General features: G+C 38.5%; 1 protein-coding gene across 1 annotated transcript in view; it reads right to left on the reverse strand.

Moving 5' to 3' along the window:
• The window catches only part of FRZB (frizzled related protein), a 33,500-nt gene extending 12,606 nt beyond the window's left edge, over positions 1-20,894 (reverse strand). Inside the window, exons 1-2 of the mRNA XM_058548649.1 lie at positions 19,728-20,894; positions 12,102-12,149 (exon numbers count right to left, since the gene is read on the reverse strand). Coding sequence (XP_058404632.1) covers positions 12,102-12,149; positions 19,728-20,205 — 526 coding nt within the window. The 5' untranslated portion in view covers positions 20,206-20,894. The remainder of the gene's footprint in view (positions 1-12,101; positions 12,150-19,727) is intronic.
• Between the last annotated feature and the right edge of the window lie 351 nt (positions 20,895-21,245).

Here is a 21,245-nt window from a genome sequence, read left to right on the forward strand (position 1 = left end):
AAATAAGCTAAGAGACAAAGAGTTCTTCAAATATGAGGAAGGTTTTAATACATCCTCTTGCTTGGTTCTCTCAGCTACTCTCCTGGAATCAATGATCTCCTACTTCTTTGCTAATTAAACTGAAGACTGTTTATTATCCTAGCACAAACATGAGTTTATCACCCCAGAACAAATATCAGTTGGTAAAATTAGCATGCTCAGAGCTCCATAGAACCCGGCTGCAATTCCAGGGAGATGTCTTACAGTGCATTGTGGTGCGTGAGTCAAGAACAGCCTTGCTCTCTCCACAGTGAGCCTTCTTATAAGCATAGTTGAGAGAGGAAAGTCATCACATCTGTCTTTATTCCGTTTTTTGCTCATAAAAATTGGCTGATTTATTGAAAACACATAAAGATAATAGTATTTTTTAAAGAGTCATACTGTTTTACAAGATCTAGAGAATTATAAGTCCCTGACACAATTATGAAATTTGATACTCACTGGACCTTCGCAATTTAACGCAACCTTGTTTGGGCTCAAGCCTAAATGTGAAACGACTTTGTAACTAACCTTGACCTTTGTTTGAAATTTACTTCTCTTGGGTCTCATCCAGAGCTGTAAGACTATAATTAACTTTGCCAGATTTCAAAATCCCCATAACTTTTCATGTACCATGACTTTGGAATACTACTATCTATGAGTGAGAATTTTTCTGCTTTTTCTAGGAAGAGACCTTAGATCTCTGCTCAAGTTTTATTGTCAAAAAGTGCGGATGGGGCGAGAGAGAAGAAAATACAATTCCATTTGCGTTACAATTTCCATTGTAACTCTTTCAGGACTGACTCTAATCAGGTCAGAGTTTAAATAATTTTAATTTGTACCAAACACACTTTATGTTTTATATTTGACCCTGGAAGCCCATTTGTCCTCTTTCCTTCCATTTTAAGACACAGACCACAACAAATTTTAAAACAGATGTAAAAAATAAATTTTTATGATTTGAAAATCTATATCTTTAACCATAACTTGAGATCCAGATCTATATTTTCAACTGCCTGTAAGAGATGTCCATGAGCACATCCTTAAGTAATTTTAAACATACGTCAACATCCATCACACAATCAACTTTTCTTTCTTCTGTAGAAATATTGTTTTCTGACTCTACGACCCTGGGATATTCATGCTTCTCTAAGTATGAGATGGGAAGTGAAGAAAGAATCAACATTTGTTGAGCTCTTTCTGTCATTTACTTATTAATTAATTCATTCTACAAATATTTATCAGCATCTGCTATATTCCAAGCTCTGTGCTAGGCGTGTAGGACACCTGATGGGCAATACAATCCAGAGTAGGATACAGACATTGAACAAATGATTACACATAAAGTAATTTATTTTCACATCTGATGCATGCTATGAAAGAAAAGTACAATGTGCATGAGAACATGTAATTTGATGACCTAAACTAGTCTCATCTTCAAATTCCTCTGAGGAAATGACATTTAAGCTTGAAACCTGAAAGAAGAGCTGTAGTTACCTAGGCAGGAACTACGTCTTTATATATAAGATAGCAAAGAAGAAGCCCATTAAGGAGACTGAGAAGGAGTATGCAATGATGGGGGAAGAAATACAGCAGAGTGTGGAGTCAAAAAGCTGAAAGAATAGGGTGTTACAAAAGGAAAGGAGAGTAGTCCTCTGTATCAAAAGACCTTCAGAACTCAAATGAGTTAAGAGACAAAGGGATCCATTAAATTCAATTGTCAAGGAGAGGATGGGACCTTGAACAAAGGGAAGAAGAGGACTTTGAAAGCCAGAGGGATACTCCATCCACGACGCAAGAAGAAAAAGGAGAGAGGGGCACTGATGTTGACAGGCTTATAAATCTGTTGGTTGGATGATGCGAGAGTTCCTTCTGATGGTTTTATTTTCTCATTGAAGGATGAAGTGAAGTCATCAGCTGCAGGGAATGAGGGGCTAAAAGAAGTTGGGTGTAGAAGAGTAAGGAGAGAAGAGAAAGTATTAAACAATTATTTTATCAAGTAGAAAGGCAAACTTTCTGGAGAAACAAGGTAGGATTGCTAAGCAATGTTGACTGTATTTGAATCTTATCTTGAACTTAAAGTGAAACCAGCCACCCCAGTTGACCGTTTTTCTCCAACAATTAGAGTTGGGAATTTTCTTGATGAGTAGTATGGCAGAAGAAAAGAAAGGCAAAGAAATTGAGAGTATTTTCAAGGAAATGATTATTACAGTAGACCATGAAATCTCAGGTAGACAAGGAGACTAGAGTTGAACAGATAAGTAGTAGGTGATGAATAGGCAGTTGCAACGCAGTAAAATTTTTAGCAGTGATGGTACCACAGCAAATCTGCTGGAATGAAAAGAAATGGTAGGCAAAGAGTGGGATACTTGAAATTAAGATTACAGAGCTGGCACCACTGCTAGACGAGGTACAGAATGTCCCCATGGAAGTGGATGGCTGGGGTAGAACAGACAAACAGGTTAGCAAAGTGAAGAAGTCAACGCACTAGATGGATGATCTACTTTATCATCAAAATCATCAAATCATACCTGGCAACAGGTATATGTGCCATTATGGAACTTGTTCAGATAGACCTTAATGGAAGGTGGGCTATACATCATTTGGCCTTCCAGAAGGTCAGTTCCACTACCCTTCTAGAAACAAAGAAATTGTGAAACATTTCTAGATTTCATCACTAGGACCACCTTCCCTCTTCCCAAAATTGCAAGTCATGAAATGAATACTTTAGTGAAAATCTAGAGGATCTTACTATTCCTAGGGCATTAAAAAAAAAAAAAGAATTCTCATGTCTCGATCTCAATGAAATTAAAAAAAAAACAACAATGCATCTGCTGCAGAATTAGAAACCAAGTACATCTACATCACCACATAGATCTATACTACTGCAGCAGAGTCCAGAAAATACCATGGTTAAAAGGATGGACTTTTATTGTCAGATACAACTGGGTTGGAGTCTAGGATCCATCCCTTACTATTCATATGACTTTTAATATCTAAAAAGTGGTATCTTACAGAGTTACTGGGAGAATTAAATGAGATAATACACATAAAATACTTATCACAGTTCCTGGCACACCATGCCCCACAAATGTCAGACTCAATTATGTTCAAGATTCACTGGGAATCCCAATCCGCCATTTGTAAGGACTATCTAATGAGTAAGAGAAGCAATATTTTTCCAAAGCTCCTTGCCACCTACAGAACTATGGTGCCTAGCAAAAAAAGCAATCAGATTTTTTTCAGTAGTGCCTGACTCTGCTATTTTGATTCAGGGAGACCAAGCTAATTTCCCTCGTGATGTAGGGGGTCCACTTGAACTATCATGTAAATATCCAAAATTTGAAAGATCAAGCTTAGCAAGCCAAAATGACCATACATGTGGCTATTCTAATAAACTTCACAGTGCTAAAGGGTATGGCATAGCGATTAAAGACTCATAAGTTTGATTCCCAGCTCCATCCATTCCTAGCTGTGTGGCTTTGAGCAAATTACAAAACCTATTTCTAAACTAATGCTGTCTACCTCATAGGGTTATTGTAAGAATTTAAAGAGTAATTCACATAAAGAATTTGGCACAGAACCTGGTACTTAATCACTCCTTGAATGTTAGCTATTATTAGCAGTAGTAATATATAAACAAACCAAAAAATATAAATATATTTTATGGAAGTTCAAGAGCAATTTATGAAACAGAAGAGATAAGTTTCTAACAAAAAAAATAATCTATAAGTTTAAGGATAAAAATTTGCTAATTTTTTTCCTAGAGATAGAAACTTTTAATTTAGATGTATAACATTTAGTTTTGGGGGGAACTACATAAGAAAGGTATTGAAAAAAAGAAATCATATTGGTATTATGCTCACACAAGGGTATCCTATTCCACAATGAAAAAGAATGAAATGATACACAGAACAAAATGGATAAATGTCAATCACATCATGCAAAAATAAAACCAGCCAGTCATGAAAGAGTATATACGTACTGTATGACTCCACTGACAGGAAGCTGACAAACCAACACAGTTAATCTATGATAATAAAAATCAGACCTGTGCTTGCTTCACAGTGAGGTGGGTGACTGGGCTCAAAGGAATTCTCAGGGGTGAAGGAAATGTTCTTTCTCTTGATGTGAGTGATAGCTACATGGGTATACACATTTGTCAAAATTCAACGTGGCATACACTTAAGAATTGTGAGGTATAAGTAAATTATACCTCAACAAAGTCCCACTAACATAAAAATTCATGCTTATATGAATTCTTTTCATTTTTCCATAAATTAAAGTATGTCATGACTTAGCAGCTGTTCATTACATGTTTAAAATAATATTTATTTCCTAAACATATACCTAGGGCAAAGAATATCATATTAGATTTTATTTTGGATTAGAACAATATGTGGAAAACGCAACGAAGTTGATTGGTGAACTTAGGTAATATAATAAGGCTTTGAAAAGCAAAAATAACATTTGCTCAATTTAGCTGAAAAAACAAACCTCAAATATTGTAATAAAAGTCTCAATTCATAGTAATTTGCACTTTGTAAAAGGGAATTGCTTAAGATTGAGAGGACTAACACTATATTAATAAGAAAAGGAAATTTAGTTCAGTCCTTTGGGATTTAAGTCTGCGGAAAATTTTAAATAAACTGCCTTTCACAAAGTTTCTGGATCCAACAGTCACTCCGGATATACAAAATATAGAGAATCAATGCAAGACGCCTGTTTTCTCTTGTGAGATCTCAAGTGTTATATTTTGTGACAGATTCCAAAGAGGTCAATTAACAAAAAGACAAAGTGGGCTTCACCATCTTTCAGAACATCACGTGTCTACTCAGTGCCAAGCACAAAGAAAAGGGAAGTGCAGTCAACTGCTCACTCCTTCATTTCATGTCCTCGGCCTATAGTATGCCTGGTAGGAGGCGGTGGTCATTAAATTTTTGATGGATGGTGGGGTGGATGGACTAATAAATGGACCAGGAAGTTTCAGTATTGGGGATCTGGGAAAACAATGGTGCCACACAGTAAACAAGCAAGTTGCAAGGAGAAAATTTTTAATGAAAAGATAACTTTAATTATTAAATATGTTGTATTTGAAGTACAAATAGGGGGAAGTGTTTATTGGAGGAGAAATGTGGTCCTCTACCTGGCAGGGTGATCAAAACCAGCCCCAAGAGTGATAATTAAGCCTATGTAGCTGGATGAACTCCAACGGGAAGAAATCATTGTAAGGAGAGAAGAGCAGAGGCCAAGCACAGAACCTTGGGGAATTGTATACAGCTGGGGGACAGGAGGAGAACTAGGATAATTTGGGTAATAGCTCAGGGAGGAGAATGCTTAGGAATTGGTCAAAAGTGTCAATATTGCAGAGTGATTTTAAAAAGGGTATATTTGTAAGCTACTGTATAATTATAAAAATGCTATTTTTTTTATCTATCCTAATTTTTTTTCCAATAAAGGGTAGAAGTTGCCCCAAGTTAATTCAGCCTCTGTAGTCAGTAAACACGTGCAAAGAAAATAACTGGATTCCTTCCCAAAATTAGTAGGAAGCCAAAGGGAAGGAAAGAAGTTTGGAGAAGAAAAGAGAGAGAATGGGTCTATACTATCCAAGCTAGGCATAGGCCGTCTCAATAAAAGAGGGGGTGCTGGGGCAGGCCTGGCAGATGCAGGCAATTAGGAACCTCCAGTTACTCAGCTGCCCAGAATTGTTTCTCTGAAGCACCTTTGAAAAAGGGCCAGAAAGATGTTAGTGAAAACTCTGGGAGAGGAGCCAGCTTACACCAGGGAATACTGCTCATGTTTCCAATATGAAAATATATCAGAAATATAGACCAGAACTCAGAGGTCAATATACTCTAATTTTATATTAGGAAACATACCCAGAGAAGTTAGGTAATTTGGTCATGCTCACAGTCAATCTGTGTCAGAATTTACCAACTATATCTCCTCTTTTGGGAAATTCATGTTTTTTCAAATATAAAAGCTCATAAATCAGTCACCATCGAAAGTAGAAAATTGGGAAGATTCTTTTTGAGAATTGTATTAATTAAAAACATATCTTTTTGTTGCACCATTTGAATACCTGCCTTAATTTTATGTGTTGATTTGACAGACCGAGTGACTCAGTGGAATAGAACTAAAATTGTTTTTCCACCATATTCCATGTTATGGAGACTAGAGAGGACGTACTGCTTATTACAATAGTGGGTTTACAACAATAAAACACACTCACAAATTGGAAGCTGCTCAGACAGAGTCATTATCTCCAAAAAAAGAAAAACAAAATTAAGTTTTGAAGCAAAAGATAAATTAACTGGAGTGAAAGAATTTCTTTTCCCAATTCCAGACAGAAACAGCTTGACACTTTTGAAAGCAGGGTTACGAGGGTCACAATGTTTTTGTGTCCTCATTTCCTGTTTTATCATAATCAACCTCAGCTGTTACATTTCTCCGACATATAAAATTTTGAGTGTGAATAAATTATATTTTCTTTTTGGAACATGTGACTGTGTCAGTGTGTTTTCTCATAAGCAGAATGAGCGTGGTTTTGCCTGTTTGTTAGTTTGTTTTCATCACTCCCATTATACCAGGGAACAGGAAAACATTTATAAAAGAAGAACAGCAAACACTGAACCCAGGAACACTACATTTATTCTAGGTAGTTTTACACACTGAAGTATTTTTGTATATTATTTATAGTGTTGTTGATATCCTCTTCTCTCTTTCACACGTTGAAGTGCTATATTATCCAAACTACAACTTCTGGACAAATTGATAGCACATGTATGCACTTGGCCAGAACTTTTGGCTCACCAATTGTGCTATTATACAAATGAGATTTTTGGTTTGTTTTGACCAAACGTAATAGTAGGAGTGATCCTTAAAATAGCACCACTACTGGACACCAATGATTTCCAGCTGATTTTATGACACTACAAGAACATTCTTAATTACATTAAGAAGGTAAAATAATTCTAAGTAAATCATTTTAATCCACTTATGTTTTTTAAAAGGTAAATGTTTGTTGGGGTGCCTTTGGCATACATTGCCTCAGGTCAAACATTTGTCACTCTGATAGGATTCAGTGGAAATCAATAGTGAAAACTGTTCCAATCTAATGAAAATTGATTTTTCAAAATTATTTACAACTTAATAAATGTTCCATTTCCACACATAAGACATCTTACAAGGCAAGTACATACAGACCCAAATTAGTGCAAATTATTAAAGGAAAATGAAATGGAAGTACCCAGTAACTAAGTGTAATGTTCTTGCAGAAACAAACGCAGCACTAGTCATAGTAAAAAAAAAAAAACCAGGAACAAACCAAATATCAAGGAACATTGGATTAAATAAATAAAATGTGGTATATTCACATAACAGAATACTATATAGCAAATAAAAGTAAAAAGTACTGCTATACAAAGCACAATAAAAAGCAAAGGAAGCCACACACAGTGTGTGTGTGTGTGTGTGTGTGTGTGTGTGTGTATAACTCCATTCATAAAGGTTCAAAATCAGGCAGAATTAATCTATGTTGTTAGAATTCCTGTTAGCAGTTACCTCTGGGAAGAAGGGTGGAAGTAGTGATTTGTAAGAGGCACAGGGAGGCTTCTGACTCCAGAAGCTGATAATGGTATATATCTTGACCTGTGTGGTGGTTACATAAAAGTGTTTACTTTGTAAACATACACAAGCTGCATGCTTACGATTTGTGCTCTTTTCTGCGCGTATGCCATACTTCATTGAAAAGTTTATTTTATGGAAAAATGGAGTAAGTAGACTCCATCGGGTCTCTCCCACCGAACGCAGTTACAAAAGCTGAACAGAATGCATGAAGCTACTTAAGGACTCTGAAAAGTAAATAGCAGGAAGATTGAGGAAGAAGACCAGTACCATCAAACTGGTAATGGGTTCATTATTTTTCCCCTCTGGTATCCCCCAGCCTGGTTTCAACACAGCCTGTAACCTGGCAGTGGGCATAATGCAGACAGAGAGTGCTCCAGGAGAAGCCCTCTAGTTCTGAGTCAAGGAGTGGGAAAAGGGTCTCCTAACACTGCATTCTCTTCTACCCAATCTCTCAAACAATCCTGGGACAGTGGTGGCAGCAACCGCTACAGCAAGGGAGGTCCTCAGAAACCTCAAATGCTGATGGAGGAAAACCTTCCTTTCTGGTTGGATGACATGTGATGTCAAGAGATTGGGACAAACCCGCATTGCTTTGTCCTCCCACTGCTTGGCCCCAGATGCAGGAGAAGTCACAGGAAGTACATCACAGAGTGGAATAAGTAAAGTCGCGGCTTTCTGGCCAAAGGACCAAAAAGGGGAGCCCCCAAGGAACTGAAAAGTACTGAAGAGATCACAGAGAGGGAGAAGGTTGGGAAATGATCCCATAAAATTGTTTTGAACTCCTGGGCTCACCTTTAAGTATGTGTGAATCTGAGACTAAACAGCATAGACTTTGAAAACTGAATAGGGAATAGATCATTGCCCTGATCTCACACTGGCCACTTGGTAGTATACACCTGGCATAGATCTGAAAGGCACTGCAAAGGCTTTGGAAATCGAACTGATATTGAAATCATAACCCACAGAAGACTAGTTAGAATTTGAAGCCTAAACCCAACTAGGCTGACTCCTGATAAAACAAAAATATCAACATTCTCCACAGGACTTTAAATAAGGCCCAAAGTCTTAGAACATGATATTCAAAATGTCCAGGATGCAATAGAAAATTACTCTGCATATGAAGAACCAAGAAAATTTCAATTTGTATTGGAAAAACAATCAGCTGACACAAATGTTGAAGTTATCCAAAAATGACTTTAAGGCTGCTTTTATAAAAATTCTTTAAAAAGTAACGGTGAACACCCTTGAAATGAATGGACAGATAGAAAGTCTCAACAAAGAAATACAAGATATAATGAAGAACCAACCGGAAATCTTAATTTTGAAAATTACAATAACTGAAATAAAAAATTCACTAGATGCGCTCAATAGCAGAATGGAGATGACCAAGGAAAGAGTCAATGAACTTGAAGACAGACCAATAGAAATTATCTAATCTAAAGAAAATAAAAAAGATTGGGGGAAAAATGAACCGAGTCTCTGGGACCTGTGGGGCAATACCAAAAGATCTAACATCCATGTCATCACAGACTCACAAATAGAAGAGAATGTGGTGTAAAAATAAATAACTGAAGAAATAGTTGCTGAAAGCTTCCCAAATTTAACAAAAGGTATAAACTTATAAACTCAAGAAGTTCAGTTAACTCTAAACAAAATAAACCCGAAGAAATCAATGTCCAGATGTATCATAATCAAACTGCCAAAAACTAAAAACAAATTTAAAAATCTTGAAAGCAACTAGAGAAAACTAATGCATTACTTACAGGGAACAATAATTTGAAAGACTACCAATTTCTCATGAGAAACACTCAGGACAGAAGTAAGTGGAATAACATTTTTTAAGCACTGAATGAACCGCCAACCCAGAATTCTATATCCAGTGAAAATATCCTTCAGGAATAAAGGTGAAATGAAGACATTTCCAGATGAAGGAAAACTGATAGAATTTGTTGCCACCAGAACTGCTCTAAAAGAAGTGTAAAGGAAGTTCTTCAGACAGAGGGAAATGACACCAGAAGGAAGCCTGGAACATCAGGAAAGAAGGAAAAACAATAGAAATTGTAAACATCTGTGTAAGGCTATTCTTCTCCTCTAAAGTTGTTTAAAACATATTTAAGAAAAGAAACATTAATGGTTGAAAGAAAAAATATAACATTATCTCACGGGGATATCTTATATATATATAAAACATACATGCACGGGTGTGTCTGTGTGTGTGCGCATACATGAATGAGAGAGAGAGAGAGAAAGAGACATTCAAATAACCCAGACAAAAGCAGGAAATAGGAAAAAGGAATGAAAAAGAGAGAGAATATAAAACAAATGGTAAATCTAAATACAAACACATCAATAATTACAATAGATGTAAATGGTATAAACACATCAATTATGAGACAAAGATTGGCAGAATGGATAAAAAACCAACACCAACAAAAAAACATGACCCAACTATATGATGTCTACAAGAAATTCATTTAAAACAATAACGATATAGGTATGGTAAAAGTAAAATGATAGAAAAAGATACACCTTGCAAACATTAATCAAAAGAAAACAGGAGTGGCTATATTAATATCAAACAAAATAGACTTTAGAGCAGAGAAAATTACCAGAGATAAAGAGGGACACTACGTCATGTAAAGGGTCAATTCACCAATAAGACATAAAAATATTAAATGTGTATGCACCAAATAATAGAGCTTCAGCATACATGAAACAAAACTCAGAACTGAAAAGTAGAAAAGTCCACAATATTTGGAGACTTAAACACTCCTCTCACAGTGATCAATAGATCTAGTAGACAGAAAATCAGCAAGAATATAAAAGAACTGAACAACAATATCAATCAACTAATCTATTTGACATTTAAAGAACATTCCACTCAAAAACTGCAGAATATGTTTTTTTCCCAAGTGCACGTTCACCAAGATAAATCATATCCTGAGTCACAGAATAAACCTTAACAAATTTAAAATAATTGAAATCATACAAAGTATGAAATCATACAAAGACCATAATGGAATTTGAATAAAAATTCGTAACATAAAGATAACACAAAATCCTCTAAATAGTAGCAAATTTAACAGCATAATCCTAAATAATACATGAGTCAAAGAGGTAGTCTCAAAGGAAATTATAAAATATTTTGAACTGAGGAAAAATGAACATAAAATCAAAATTTGTAGGATGCAACAAAAGCCATTCTTAGATGGATACTTATAGCATTAAATTACTATATTAGAAAATAAGTTTAAAATCATAATCTAAGCTTCTACCTTAAAAGACTAAAAAATAAAATAAGACCATCAAAATAAATCCAAAGCAAATAGAAGGAAAGAAATACTAAAGAACAGCAATCAATAAAATTGAAAACAGAAAAACAATAGAGAAAAATCAATGAAACCAAAGGATTGTTCTTTAAATCCAAAATATATGAAAGAATTCTCAAAACTCAATAGTACGAAAACAGCCAAATTTAAAATGGGCAAACAACTTGAACAGACACTTCACCAAAAGGGATATATATGGACAGCAAATAAGCCCATGAAAAGATGCTCAATATCATTAACCATTAGAGAAATACAAATTAAAACCATGATCATCTATCAGTACACACCTATTAAAAATAGCTAACTTTTTAAAAAACACTGACAATACCAAGTGCCAGTGAGGCTGTGGAGCAACTGGAACTCAAGTATTGCTAGTGCAAAATTGAACAGCCATTTTGGAAACAGTATGGCAGTTTTTTATAAAGTTAAACTTACCCTCACCTTTATTCCAGTAACCCTATTCCTAGACATTTATCCTAAAGAAATGAAAACTTATGTTTACACAAAAACCTATACACAAATGTTTATAATAGCTCTATCTATGATTGCCAAAACTGAAAACAACACAAATATCCTTTGAGGTGTAGATGGATAAACAAATGATAATACATCTAAAAAACTATTCAGCAATAAAAAGGAATAGACTACTGATACATGCAATAACTTTGATGAATCTGAAAGGCATTCTGCTTAGTGAAAGAAGCCAACATCAAAAGGTCACATACTCTTATCATTCCATATATATGACAATCTCAAAAAGACAAAACTATAGTGATGGAGAACAGATCAGTGATCACCAGTGATTCAGGGTGGGGGAAGCTTGTAATTATAAAGAGAGCGTGAGGGAGTTTTTTTTTTTTGAGGTTATGGAACTGCTCTGTATCCTGATGGTGGTAGTGCTTACACAAGTCTATACATGCACTAGAGTTCATAGAACCGTATACCAAAAGAAAAGGTCAATTTTACCATAATCTAAATTTTAAAAATATAAATAAAGAAGAAGTCTTTATAAGTTTACCTTTAAAATGTAGGGCCAAACTTCCCCAAAAAAGACTTGAGTATCTAGGTAACATCAAAGACTAATTTGACCACAAATGAAAACTAGGAAGCTTGTAACATACTCACCACTGCTTGCCCCTCTACAGTTTCCATTACTAGAATCCATAGGAAAATCTGAAAGGAGGTAATAGAATAAGTTAAGAACCACATAGTAATTATTATTTCAAGAATTCCCATATAAAAATCTAATTCAGTCACAAATTTGATTTGGGTAAGAACCCAGGTGTCTGAAGGAATTTGATTCTTTTTAGTGTCATGAGGTTGGCACTCTATCATTTGTAGGTCAACTAAGGACAAGATGGATTCTTTCACGTGAGTGAAAGGTAATATACTCTTTTGAATCCTCATCAACTGTGAATAAAATTTCAGGATTTAATAAATAAAATTTGAGTTTCACAAAATTTTTAAATGATGAGCATCCGATCACAATAAAGCCCGTACACATATTAGCACTCACCCAACACCTGCCTCTTGATGACTAAAAGAGCCAAACACACCTCTTGAATACACAGATGTACCACACTTTACTGGCATAACATTTAAATTCTTAGCGCCTAAGGAAAACATTCAGAAAGCCTTCTCATTGTGCTCTTTGTTAACTGCAAACTAAGCAGTTCTTCAGCAGAAGGGAAGCCTACCATCCAGGGACTTCTTAAGCCAGTGCAATTAGTAGATGTGGTAATAATTAGAAATTGCCAATGACTCTTTTCATGATCTTATAATCTCAGAAAATGGGAATGATAAATGGGAATGAAAATGGTAATTATATAAAGTTCTTCTGTGTTCTAGTTAAGAAAGTAGCCTCTAATGCATAACACTGAGTGCCTTCGCAGAGCACCAGGCTGAGAAATGCTGTGCCTATCTATATACTTATTGACACTTCAACTCAGTACTTTTATATGAGAGTTTTATATTTGTATTAACACTTTATGTTAAATGAATTTCATTCCTTTATTTATCCTAGTAGAAAATAACGTTCTTGCTCTGTCCTTTTTCTTCATAGGTCATGTCATGAATAAATTAAACAAGGAGGGGTTAATACTGTTTTAGGACAATAGCACCCAAAATTACAATTAATGAATTATTTTCATCAGCTGGTATTTAAAAACCTGTACCCAGGGTCAGCCCCAGTGGCCTAGTGGTTAAGTTCGGCACACTCTGCTTCAGCTTTGGATTGTGAGCACGGACCTACACCACTCATCTGTTAGTGGCCATGCTGTGACAGCAGCCCACAGAAAAAGAAAAAAAGATGAAGAATTGCAACGGATGTTAGCTCAGGGCAAATCTTCTTCAGCAAAAAAACAAAACGAAACCAAAAAACCCCTACATGCAAGGAAAGTCAGCAGTCACCAAATAAATAAATAAATAATAAATAAGCAGGCAACAAATACTTGATTCTAAAACATTTGGTTCAACTCAGCCATATACTAATAACTTAACGTCTTTTATTTATTTATTTATTTATTTTGGTGAGGAGATCAGCCCTGTGCTAACATCTGCCAATCCTCTTCTTTTTTTTGCTGAGGAAGACTGGCCCGGGGCTAACATCCGTGCCCACCTTCCTCCACTTTATATTGGAGGCCACTACAGCATGGCTTGCCGAGCGGTGCATCAGTGTGCGCCCGGGATCCGAACCCGCGAACCCCAGGCCACGCACACTTAACCACTTGCGCCACCAGGCTGGCCCCTAATTTAATGACTTTTGTTCTAGTCAAAGACTTTATTCATGATAAATGTATCCAAGTATTACTGTCCCAATGGTTTTTCTATTCCTGAATAAGTCTAATAATCATGCAACAATATGCATACGATTTATACAAAAATGATCTCTCTATAAATGAAATTATATTGATCCACATTTAAAATAATTGTTTAGTGTTGATAGGTTGAAATAAAAATGAAAAAATTCTCTTGGAAAAAGAGAAACAGCTGAACCTAGGAGACCGGTTTTCTTCTTTCATTCTTATTCACAGGAAAATGTTTCTACACTTTTAAACGTCTATTGTTAGAATTATAGAAGTCAGTTGTTAGAATTTTAAGAGAGAAAAACCAAAGTTTTCAGATGAAAAATAATCCAAAAAAAAAATTGTTTTCGGAAAGTTAAACTTAGGAATTCTAACAAAATTATCCTAAATTAAAATAGTAGGTATTATTAGCAGGTTTTATGCCTCAAGGATTTCAGGTAGAGATTTCCAGAAGAGTCCTAAAGGAGCTGGGGAAGGTGGGGAGGGTTTTCCAGATAGAGGATAGCATGTGCAGAGGCATGCAATGAGAAACTACAGTATTCATCAAGAGCTAAAACAGAGAGTGGTATAAGCAGGGAGAAATAAAACTAGAGAGAGGTAAGAAGGGATGAGATCATGAAGGCTAGAGGCAGATACCAAAGGATTTTAAGCAACAGACTTGCATTTCAGAAAGATCACCCTGTTGGAATACGGAGGGGCAATACTGAAGGCAAGAGAGGTAACTATCATCCTATCTCCTTAATCCATGTAAGAAATGGTGAGGCCCAAACAAGACAGCAGCCTTAGAGGAGGGAAGGGAGTTGGATTCAGAGTAGATCTAATAGCATGACACCTATTGAACGAAGGGGATAAAGAAAAGGGCGGAAGCATGGCTGACTCCCAGGCCTGGAGGATGGGTGTGGTGACGCCTTGTAATAATATAGAAAATAGTAGAAAAGCAGAGGGTACAAGGGTAAGGAAATGATGAGTTCACTCTGGGGCATGCTGAGACTGAGGGGTCAGGGTTAGACTCGAGAATCCAGAATGTATGTTCCCTGCTATCTCAAAAGTACAGAGAAGTAGTTATCTCTTACCTCTTGGAATCCATTGTCCAGGGCTGCCTTCTAATCTCTTAAGCTATGTATAAATGGGCTTTCAAAATACATTGAAAAAAACTTGATCCTTTAACTGCAATCTGATGGTCAAAAGACAGGTTCTGTCTAAAGTTAGGAATCACCTCTTTCTTCATAAAAGAGGAAGTATAGCATAGAACAGGTTCTGGTTTCTTTCTCTTAACAGCTTTATGAACTTGGACAAGTCACTTAACTTTTCTACATGCCTTAGCTTCCTTTTCTGCAATATGGGAATAATAGCACCCATCATGTAGTTATTATGATAATAAAGTAATATGCATAACACACTTAAAACAGCACCTAGAACATGTTAAGTGTTATTAGTTCTTATTCTGTTGCTGCTAATGATCATTCTCCTGAGGAAGACATGTCCTGTGCCTGATCGTGTTGTTCTTAAACACTTATATTATGCTTTACTGTTTATCAATCACTTCACATGGGTATTTCTTTTGTTCTTCATAATCCCCAATGTCAGTGTCTAATGCCTTGCTCAAGGTACAACATTAATGGCAAATCTGGAATTCCAACCAAGGGCCTATAACTCTAAAACTGTGGCTTTCTTTAAATTGAGGAAATATAGCCAATTCTTTTTTTTTTTTTTGAGGAAGATTGGCCCTGAGCTAACATCTGTTACCAATCTTCCTCTTTTTCTTTTCTCTCCCCAAAGCCCCAGCACGCAGTTGTGTATCATAGTTGTAGAGTTGTAGCTCTTCTCTGTGGGACGCCACCTCAGCATGGCTTGATGAGCAGTGAGTAGGTCCGCGCCCAGGATCTGAATCGCTGAACCCCGGGGCCGCCGAAGCAGAACGCGAGAACATAACCGCTATGCCACCGGGCCGGCCCCTAGCCAATTCTTAATTATTCAAAACTATATGTCTATATGGTGGCTCTTGGTCTCCTCTTTTCGCACACCTAGTAGAAATAGAAAGGCCATGTATAACTCAGTCAATTTTGCTATTTATAGCAACAACTATTTGGAAGTTTGGTGGGAATAAAATAAAGAAGGAAATATTAAAATAAGATTTGGGGACTACATAAGATTCTATGACCACTGAAAACAGAATCATGGATTAGCTGTAAACTAAATACCCTAACACTCTGAGATACTCTTCCCTACCCCATCCAGAGCACCTTTCAATATTTTACATGATGAAGGATCCTTAGAATCGTGTTTTCTCTCTAGTTTTAATCTAAAATTTCCACTTCTCCTTTCCATTCCACTTTCCTCCTATCACACTAAATAATTCTTCCTTCTTGGCATTTGGCCCCTCAAATATTTGCAGACCAGGGCTAAAGAAAAGGCTGCCTGTTCCTGAGAGAGTGGAGAAATGATTAAACAGCAGTTCATGCATGTGAAAGTTGGCACAGCTCCGCCAGGCAAGAGAGGGCCTGGAGAAACGTGTTGAGCAAGACGTGGGGTGACAAGTTAACACGACCACGGACACCAGCGATGACTGAGGAGTGATTATAAAGACCTTGGCATAGCTATTAAATATCAGACCATAAATTTTCTTAGATACTTAATTTTCTACTTTTCTGAGATAAAATTTGCAACTAACAGACATTCATCAGACTCATTCTTTCTTCTGGTTGCTCCCAAAGGGATTTGTACTTAAGCCTGAGGTCCAGGTTGATTTGTGTAAAATAAAATATTAAGCTTACATATTCAGAAGAAATAAAATCTGCTTTTCCAGTTAGGTCCCAGTGTGAAGCTTGTTTTCCAGAGCTGAACTGTTAAAAGTTCTCAGCTGTATCCGCATTGTTTTTTTTGAAATGCTATGTTGGTCAAACACAAACAAGAATACCAATTTGATATAACAGTGATAATAATAGCAAAATAACAACAATTTGTCAAGGGCTATGTCCCAGGTACTACATATGCTGTTCAATTTCATCTTCACGACACCTGTGGGATGTAGGCAGCGCTGTCCTCATGTTACAGATCAGAAAACTTTGAATCCGAGAGGTTTATAATTTCCTTATAACAGTTGATATGGCAGAGTCAAGATTCAACACCTGGTCTGCCCAACTCCAAATCCATACCCTTTACTCACCATACAATACTAATGATTTGACTAAATGTCTTAATTAACTGGCTGAATGACTAAATTGAACGGAATTCTCAAATAAGGCAGATAAAGCAGTTGTACGTGTGGTCATGACTCTATAGTAAATATAAAATGTGGAAAAAGAATAAATATATAATTTTATTAGTACTGGTCAGGATATGATCTTTTCCTTTTAAATGTATGTTTTCCCTTAGTATTTCAAAAGCAAAAAGTAGTTTGAAGCAATATTCCATTTCAGTAAGACTTTGCTTTGCAAAATATCCTAAACTGGTTTGTGGAGTCATAATACACTACGAGGGAATAGATCTGTGGGAATGGTAGGACTTGAAAATCCTCTTGGCATTGAAGAAATGTGAACAGTGATCCCATTTTATTCAGGGAGATCTCATTTTTATATTCAGTTGGATAGATTCTAGTCATAAGACACGGGGACTCTGTTTATACCTAGAGGAAGGAAAAAAAAAAAAACTCTGCTTCTTAAACTATTATATCCCACTAAACCAAGCAGTATATTGCTTCGTAAATTAAACTGGCCACATGTGGTAGTTCCTAAGTAATTCCAGGTGCCTGACAGTTTGACCCAGGGTAGGGAATGCAATTTTCAGCAAGCTGGCCTTGGAAGCCAGAGGACCCTTCAGGCTAGAATCCACCCCTTCATTCCCCATCCCCACCACCCCTTCAGCTCCCTCCTGCCACCCCAGCCTCAGATTCACATTGAAGGTTATGGTAAAGGAAGGGGGAAGGGAAACCATCACTAAATATGCTTCTAACTGCCACCTATCCCTACTTATTTTTCTAGCAAGGATGCTGCCAGTAGAGAAGATATTATGGCATTTTAAAGCAGCTCAGAAATCAGGTCCCATGGACTGACAAATTGTTTCCATGCATGTCTTGTTTGAGTGCTTCAATGAGGCAATTGTTTGGTCCAGGAGGATAGGTAATTCAGGGACACCTAAGGAAACTGTTTCCCATCGATATTGACTATGGCTTTTGAGAGCCATTAAGCTTGCCAAACCTCTCTCATTTGATGTCCATCTCTAAGAGAGGTTTCAGAGCAAGTCTTCTCCTTTAAGAGGAGGAATGTATTTCAGCATGAACCATAACCACCTCATTCCTAGCCCTTGGCCTGAGAAGAGCCAGTATTTAACTGCAGCATTTAACTGATTCTAAGTGTCTGGCAGACCAGGCAGCAACTGACCGAGCTCGTCCCGAGTCTGCACAGCCTGTGACGTTCATGAGTCTAAAGGCTCAAAGAGTGCTCTTTTAGCCCAAATATTGATAAGAAATACATTTTTCTGATTATTTTATACAGACAGTTCTTGGTTCTTGATTAACATCAAGATGACAATAGATGTAGTCAGAGTGATAAACTAAGTGAGGTGACCATCAAAAAGCTCTTGAAATCTTTCTGTTCCGTTTTGGTTTTGCAGCTCTTCAGACAAGTTCTTTCCCCTCCCCACTCACTTTATGTTAAGCGGGTCAAGGTGCACAGAAAACAATTTTTCCAAATCAATTCCCTGACAACCAAGAACTATTACCTAGAAATAGACTGAGGACATGAGCTTAGGCTGAGCAAATTGAGAGGCAGAAGAAGAAAATGTTGATGCTCAAGAAATGAACAGAAGAGGCAATCAAGTCATCACATCTAAGACCAGAGTTGATCTGGAGAGAATATGAAAGAGGACCAATCATAAAAGATTGAGTTTATTTTTAAAGTATATGAAAGGTGAAATTCGAGTTTTGGGTTAATTGGTAGGAATGATATTGAGTTAGAATTGAATGCACCATAATGAACTAGGTTTAGTTGGGGTCTTAAGAGTCATGACTATCAGAATCAGGCCAACACCAATGAGAAAACTTGTGATTGATTCCATTAAATGTAGAAGTGCAATCAAGTTTTAGGGTAGGGAAAGATTGAAATTAATGAGTGGCTGATGCACACACAGAGAAAGGACATGAAATAAGGTATTAAAGACCAATTATTTGCAGAGCATTAGAGTGGGATAAGGGGGGAGATTAAAAATAACATTACATAAGTGTAGATGATAATATGCCTTAAATATAACTCCTTTCATCCGTATGTCACTTACAAAATGACTCGAAGGCATGTGGGAATGTGAAAAGAGCCCAGCAATTTCACTCTGCCAGCTCTGGGGCTGGAGTAAGTCACAGAAGCTAATTAGCAGTGCATAGCAATATTTCACAGCTATTTCAGTCTGGAATGGAAGAACAATTTATCTCATTGAAAGGAGGGGGAAATTTAAGGTGAAGGTAATTGCTCAAATTTGATATTGAGCAAACACATACCACCAACATCTGTGGTTTGGAGTAAGGTTACTGAAATTATCTTGGCATTTTTAATGATTAGAAGAAAATGGTGCTTCAGTTTTCTGTTTTCACCATACAATCTTGGCAAGTAGCTAAAACACTAAAGAAAGTAAGAAAAGAGTATCACCATAGAAGATGTGGTTACTTCAACATGTAAAGAGTGGAAAGGGCAAGGCCAGTGTTCAGAAGTGTGATGGCAGCGGAATGAACCGAGTGTTTTAAAAAGACAGACCACCTATTGGAATAGAGTGCATCCGTCTGGAAGGGTGATTGGGTGAGAGACAAAAGGAGTCGTGCTCCAGAGTAATTAAGGGAGAGATTAAGAGAAGTGATCCAAAGAGAAAAGACAGAATCAGAGCACAGGCACGACTAACAAGGGCTCCGAGAAGTGAGCGAACTGCAGGGCAGGGGGAGAGGCTGGGTAGTGTCAGGACTCACCCGCTCCGTCCGCGGTGACGATGGCCTCGGGAGAAATGCACACGCCGCGGTCATAAACCGGCAGCTCCTCGCAGGCCAGGCTCTCCGGCCACGAGTGGCGGTACTTGATGAGGATGGGCTCACAGCCCTGCCGGGCCCGCTCGCACACAGACTTGCAGGGCTTGATGGGCTCGTGCTGGAAGTCAATGGTGCAGATGGGCGCGTACATGGCACAGAGGAAGAAGAGCAGATCCGGGCTGCAGTGGGTGCCCAGCAGACCTTCGAACTGCTCGATGGCCAGGATGGCGTTGGCCTGGGTGCTGTGGTGCAGGTGGTTGGGCATCTTGGTCATGTTCCAGGGCAGGGACTTGCACAGGGGGATGCGGACGGGCTCACAGGCTGCAGCCCGGGCTCCGGGCACGCGGAGCAGGCAGAGCGCAGCCAGGGCGAGCAGCCCGGCCCGCAGCAGCAGCATCCCTCCCGGGCTGCCGCAGACCATGATCCCGGCAGGATGGGGCAGGGTGCAGCAGTGCCGAGAGGCCCGCTGCTTCGTCTCCTCCTCCCCCCTGGAAGTGGACACAATGATCTCGGAGCTTCTCCTCCCCCGGCAATCTCACAGCTTCCTTGGATCAAATTCCCCCAATGGAGTCCCACGAGCTTCGCCGAGTCCAGCCGCCGCCGCCCCTGCCGCTCTGGCTGCTCTTTCCCGACGTCCCAGCCTTCTAGGGCAGCAGCATCTATTTATTCCTCGCTCCCTCTGGCAGAAGCATCAGACTTCGCAGATGAATCAGATGAGAGCAAAACAAGAGGAAGCGAGGGAGAAATAAAAACAAAAGTAGAACTCAGCTGGAGGAGTTGGAGCTCTGGGGTGTCACGTCCCCTGGATTACAAAAGGGTGCTAAAAGAAGCATGAAATTCTCCAAAGGGAAGGGGAGGACGGGGGCGTGAGGGGGCTGGAGAGAAAGGAAGGGAAACTAGAGGGAAAAGACTCCTAATGGGGGACGAGGGTGCAGTAAGAGTTTGCAAGTCCTGTAGCCTGAGCAAAAAGATCCAATTCGTGGTGTGAGCTGGTGCTGCTGCGGCAACCGCAGCCGGCGAGAGAGGCCGGCGGGAGAAGTCTCGACGGGAGGTCTGTGCCTGGACCCGCTGCTCAACACTCTCCTGCCTCCGGGTCACAGAGGCAGCTCCGCCCCCCGGTGCAGTCCCAGCCCTCCAACGCCGGCTCCGCTGCCCGGGAAGGGAGTGGGAGATCGGGGGAAAGAGCGTCTGTGGGTCGGAGGCAGAGGGGAGAGAAGCCTTGAGAAGCAATGAGGATGCGGTAACCCAAGGCAGCGCTGAATTAACACGTGCACCTCTTCCCCACCTCCACACTGGGCTGCAGCCCCCTGGCTCCAAAGAAGAGCCCCCGGTCCCTTACTGAAGTGCCCACCCCAATTCCCCACGAAGGAGTCTCCCCCAGTTCCCCACTTGGGAACCCAACCCAAGCCCCTTGCTCCCTGGAGATACTTCCTTTAAGCAAACTACAGCTTTACCTCTGAG

Source organism: Diceros bicornis, chromosome 10 (assembly GCF_020826845.1).
Source record: "Diceros bicornis minor isolate mBicDic1 chromosome 10, mDicBic1.mat.cur, whole genome shotgun sequence".
In the NCBI taxonomy this organism is placed as follows: Eukaryota; Metazoa; Chordata; class Mammalia; order Perissodactyla; family Rhinocerotidae; genus Diceros; species Diceros bicornis.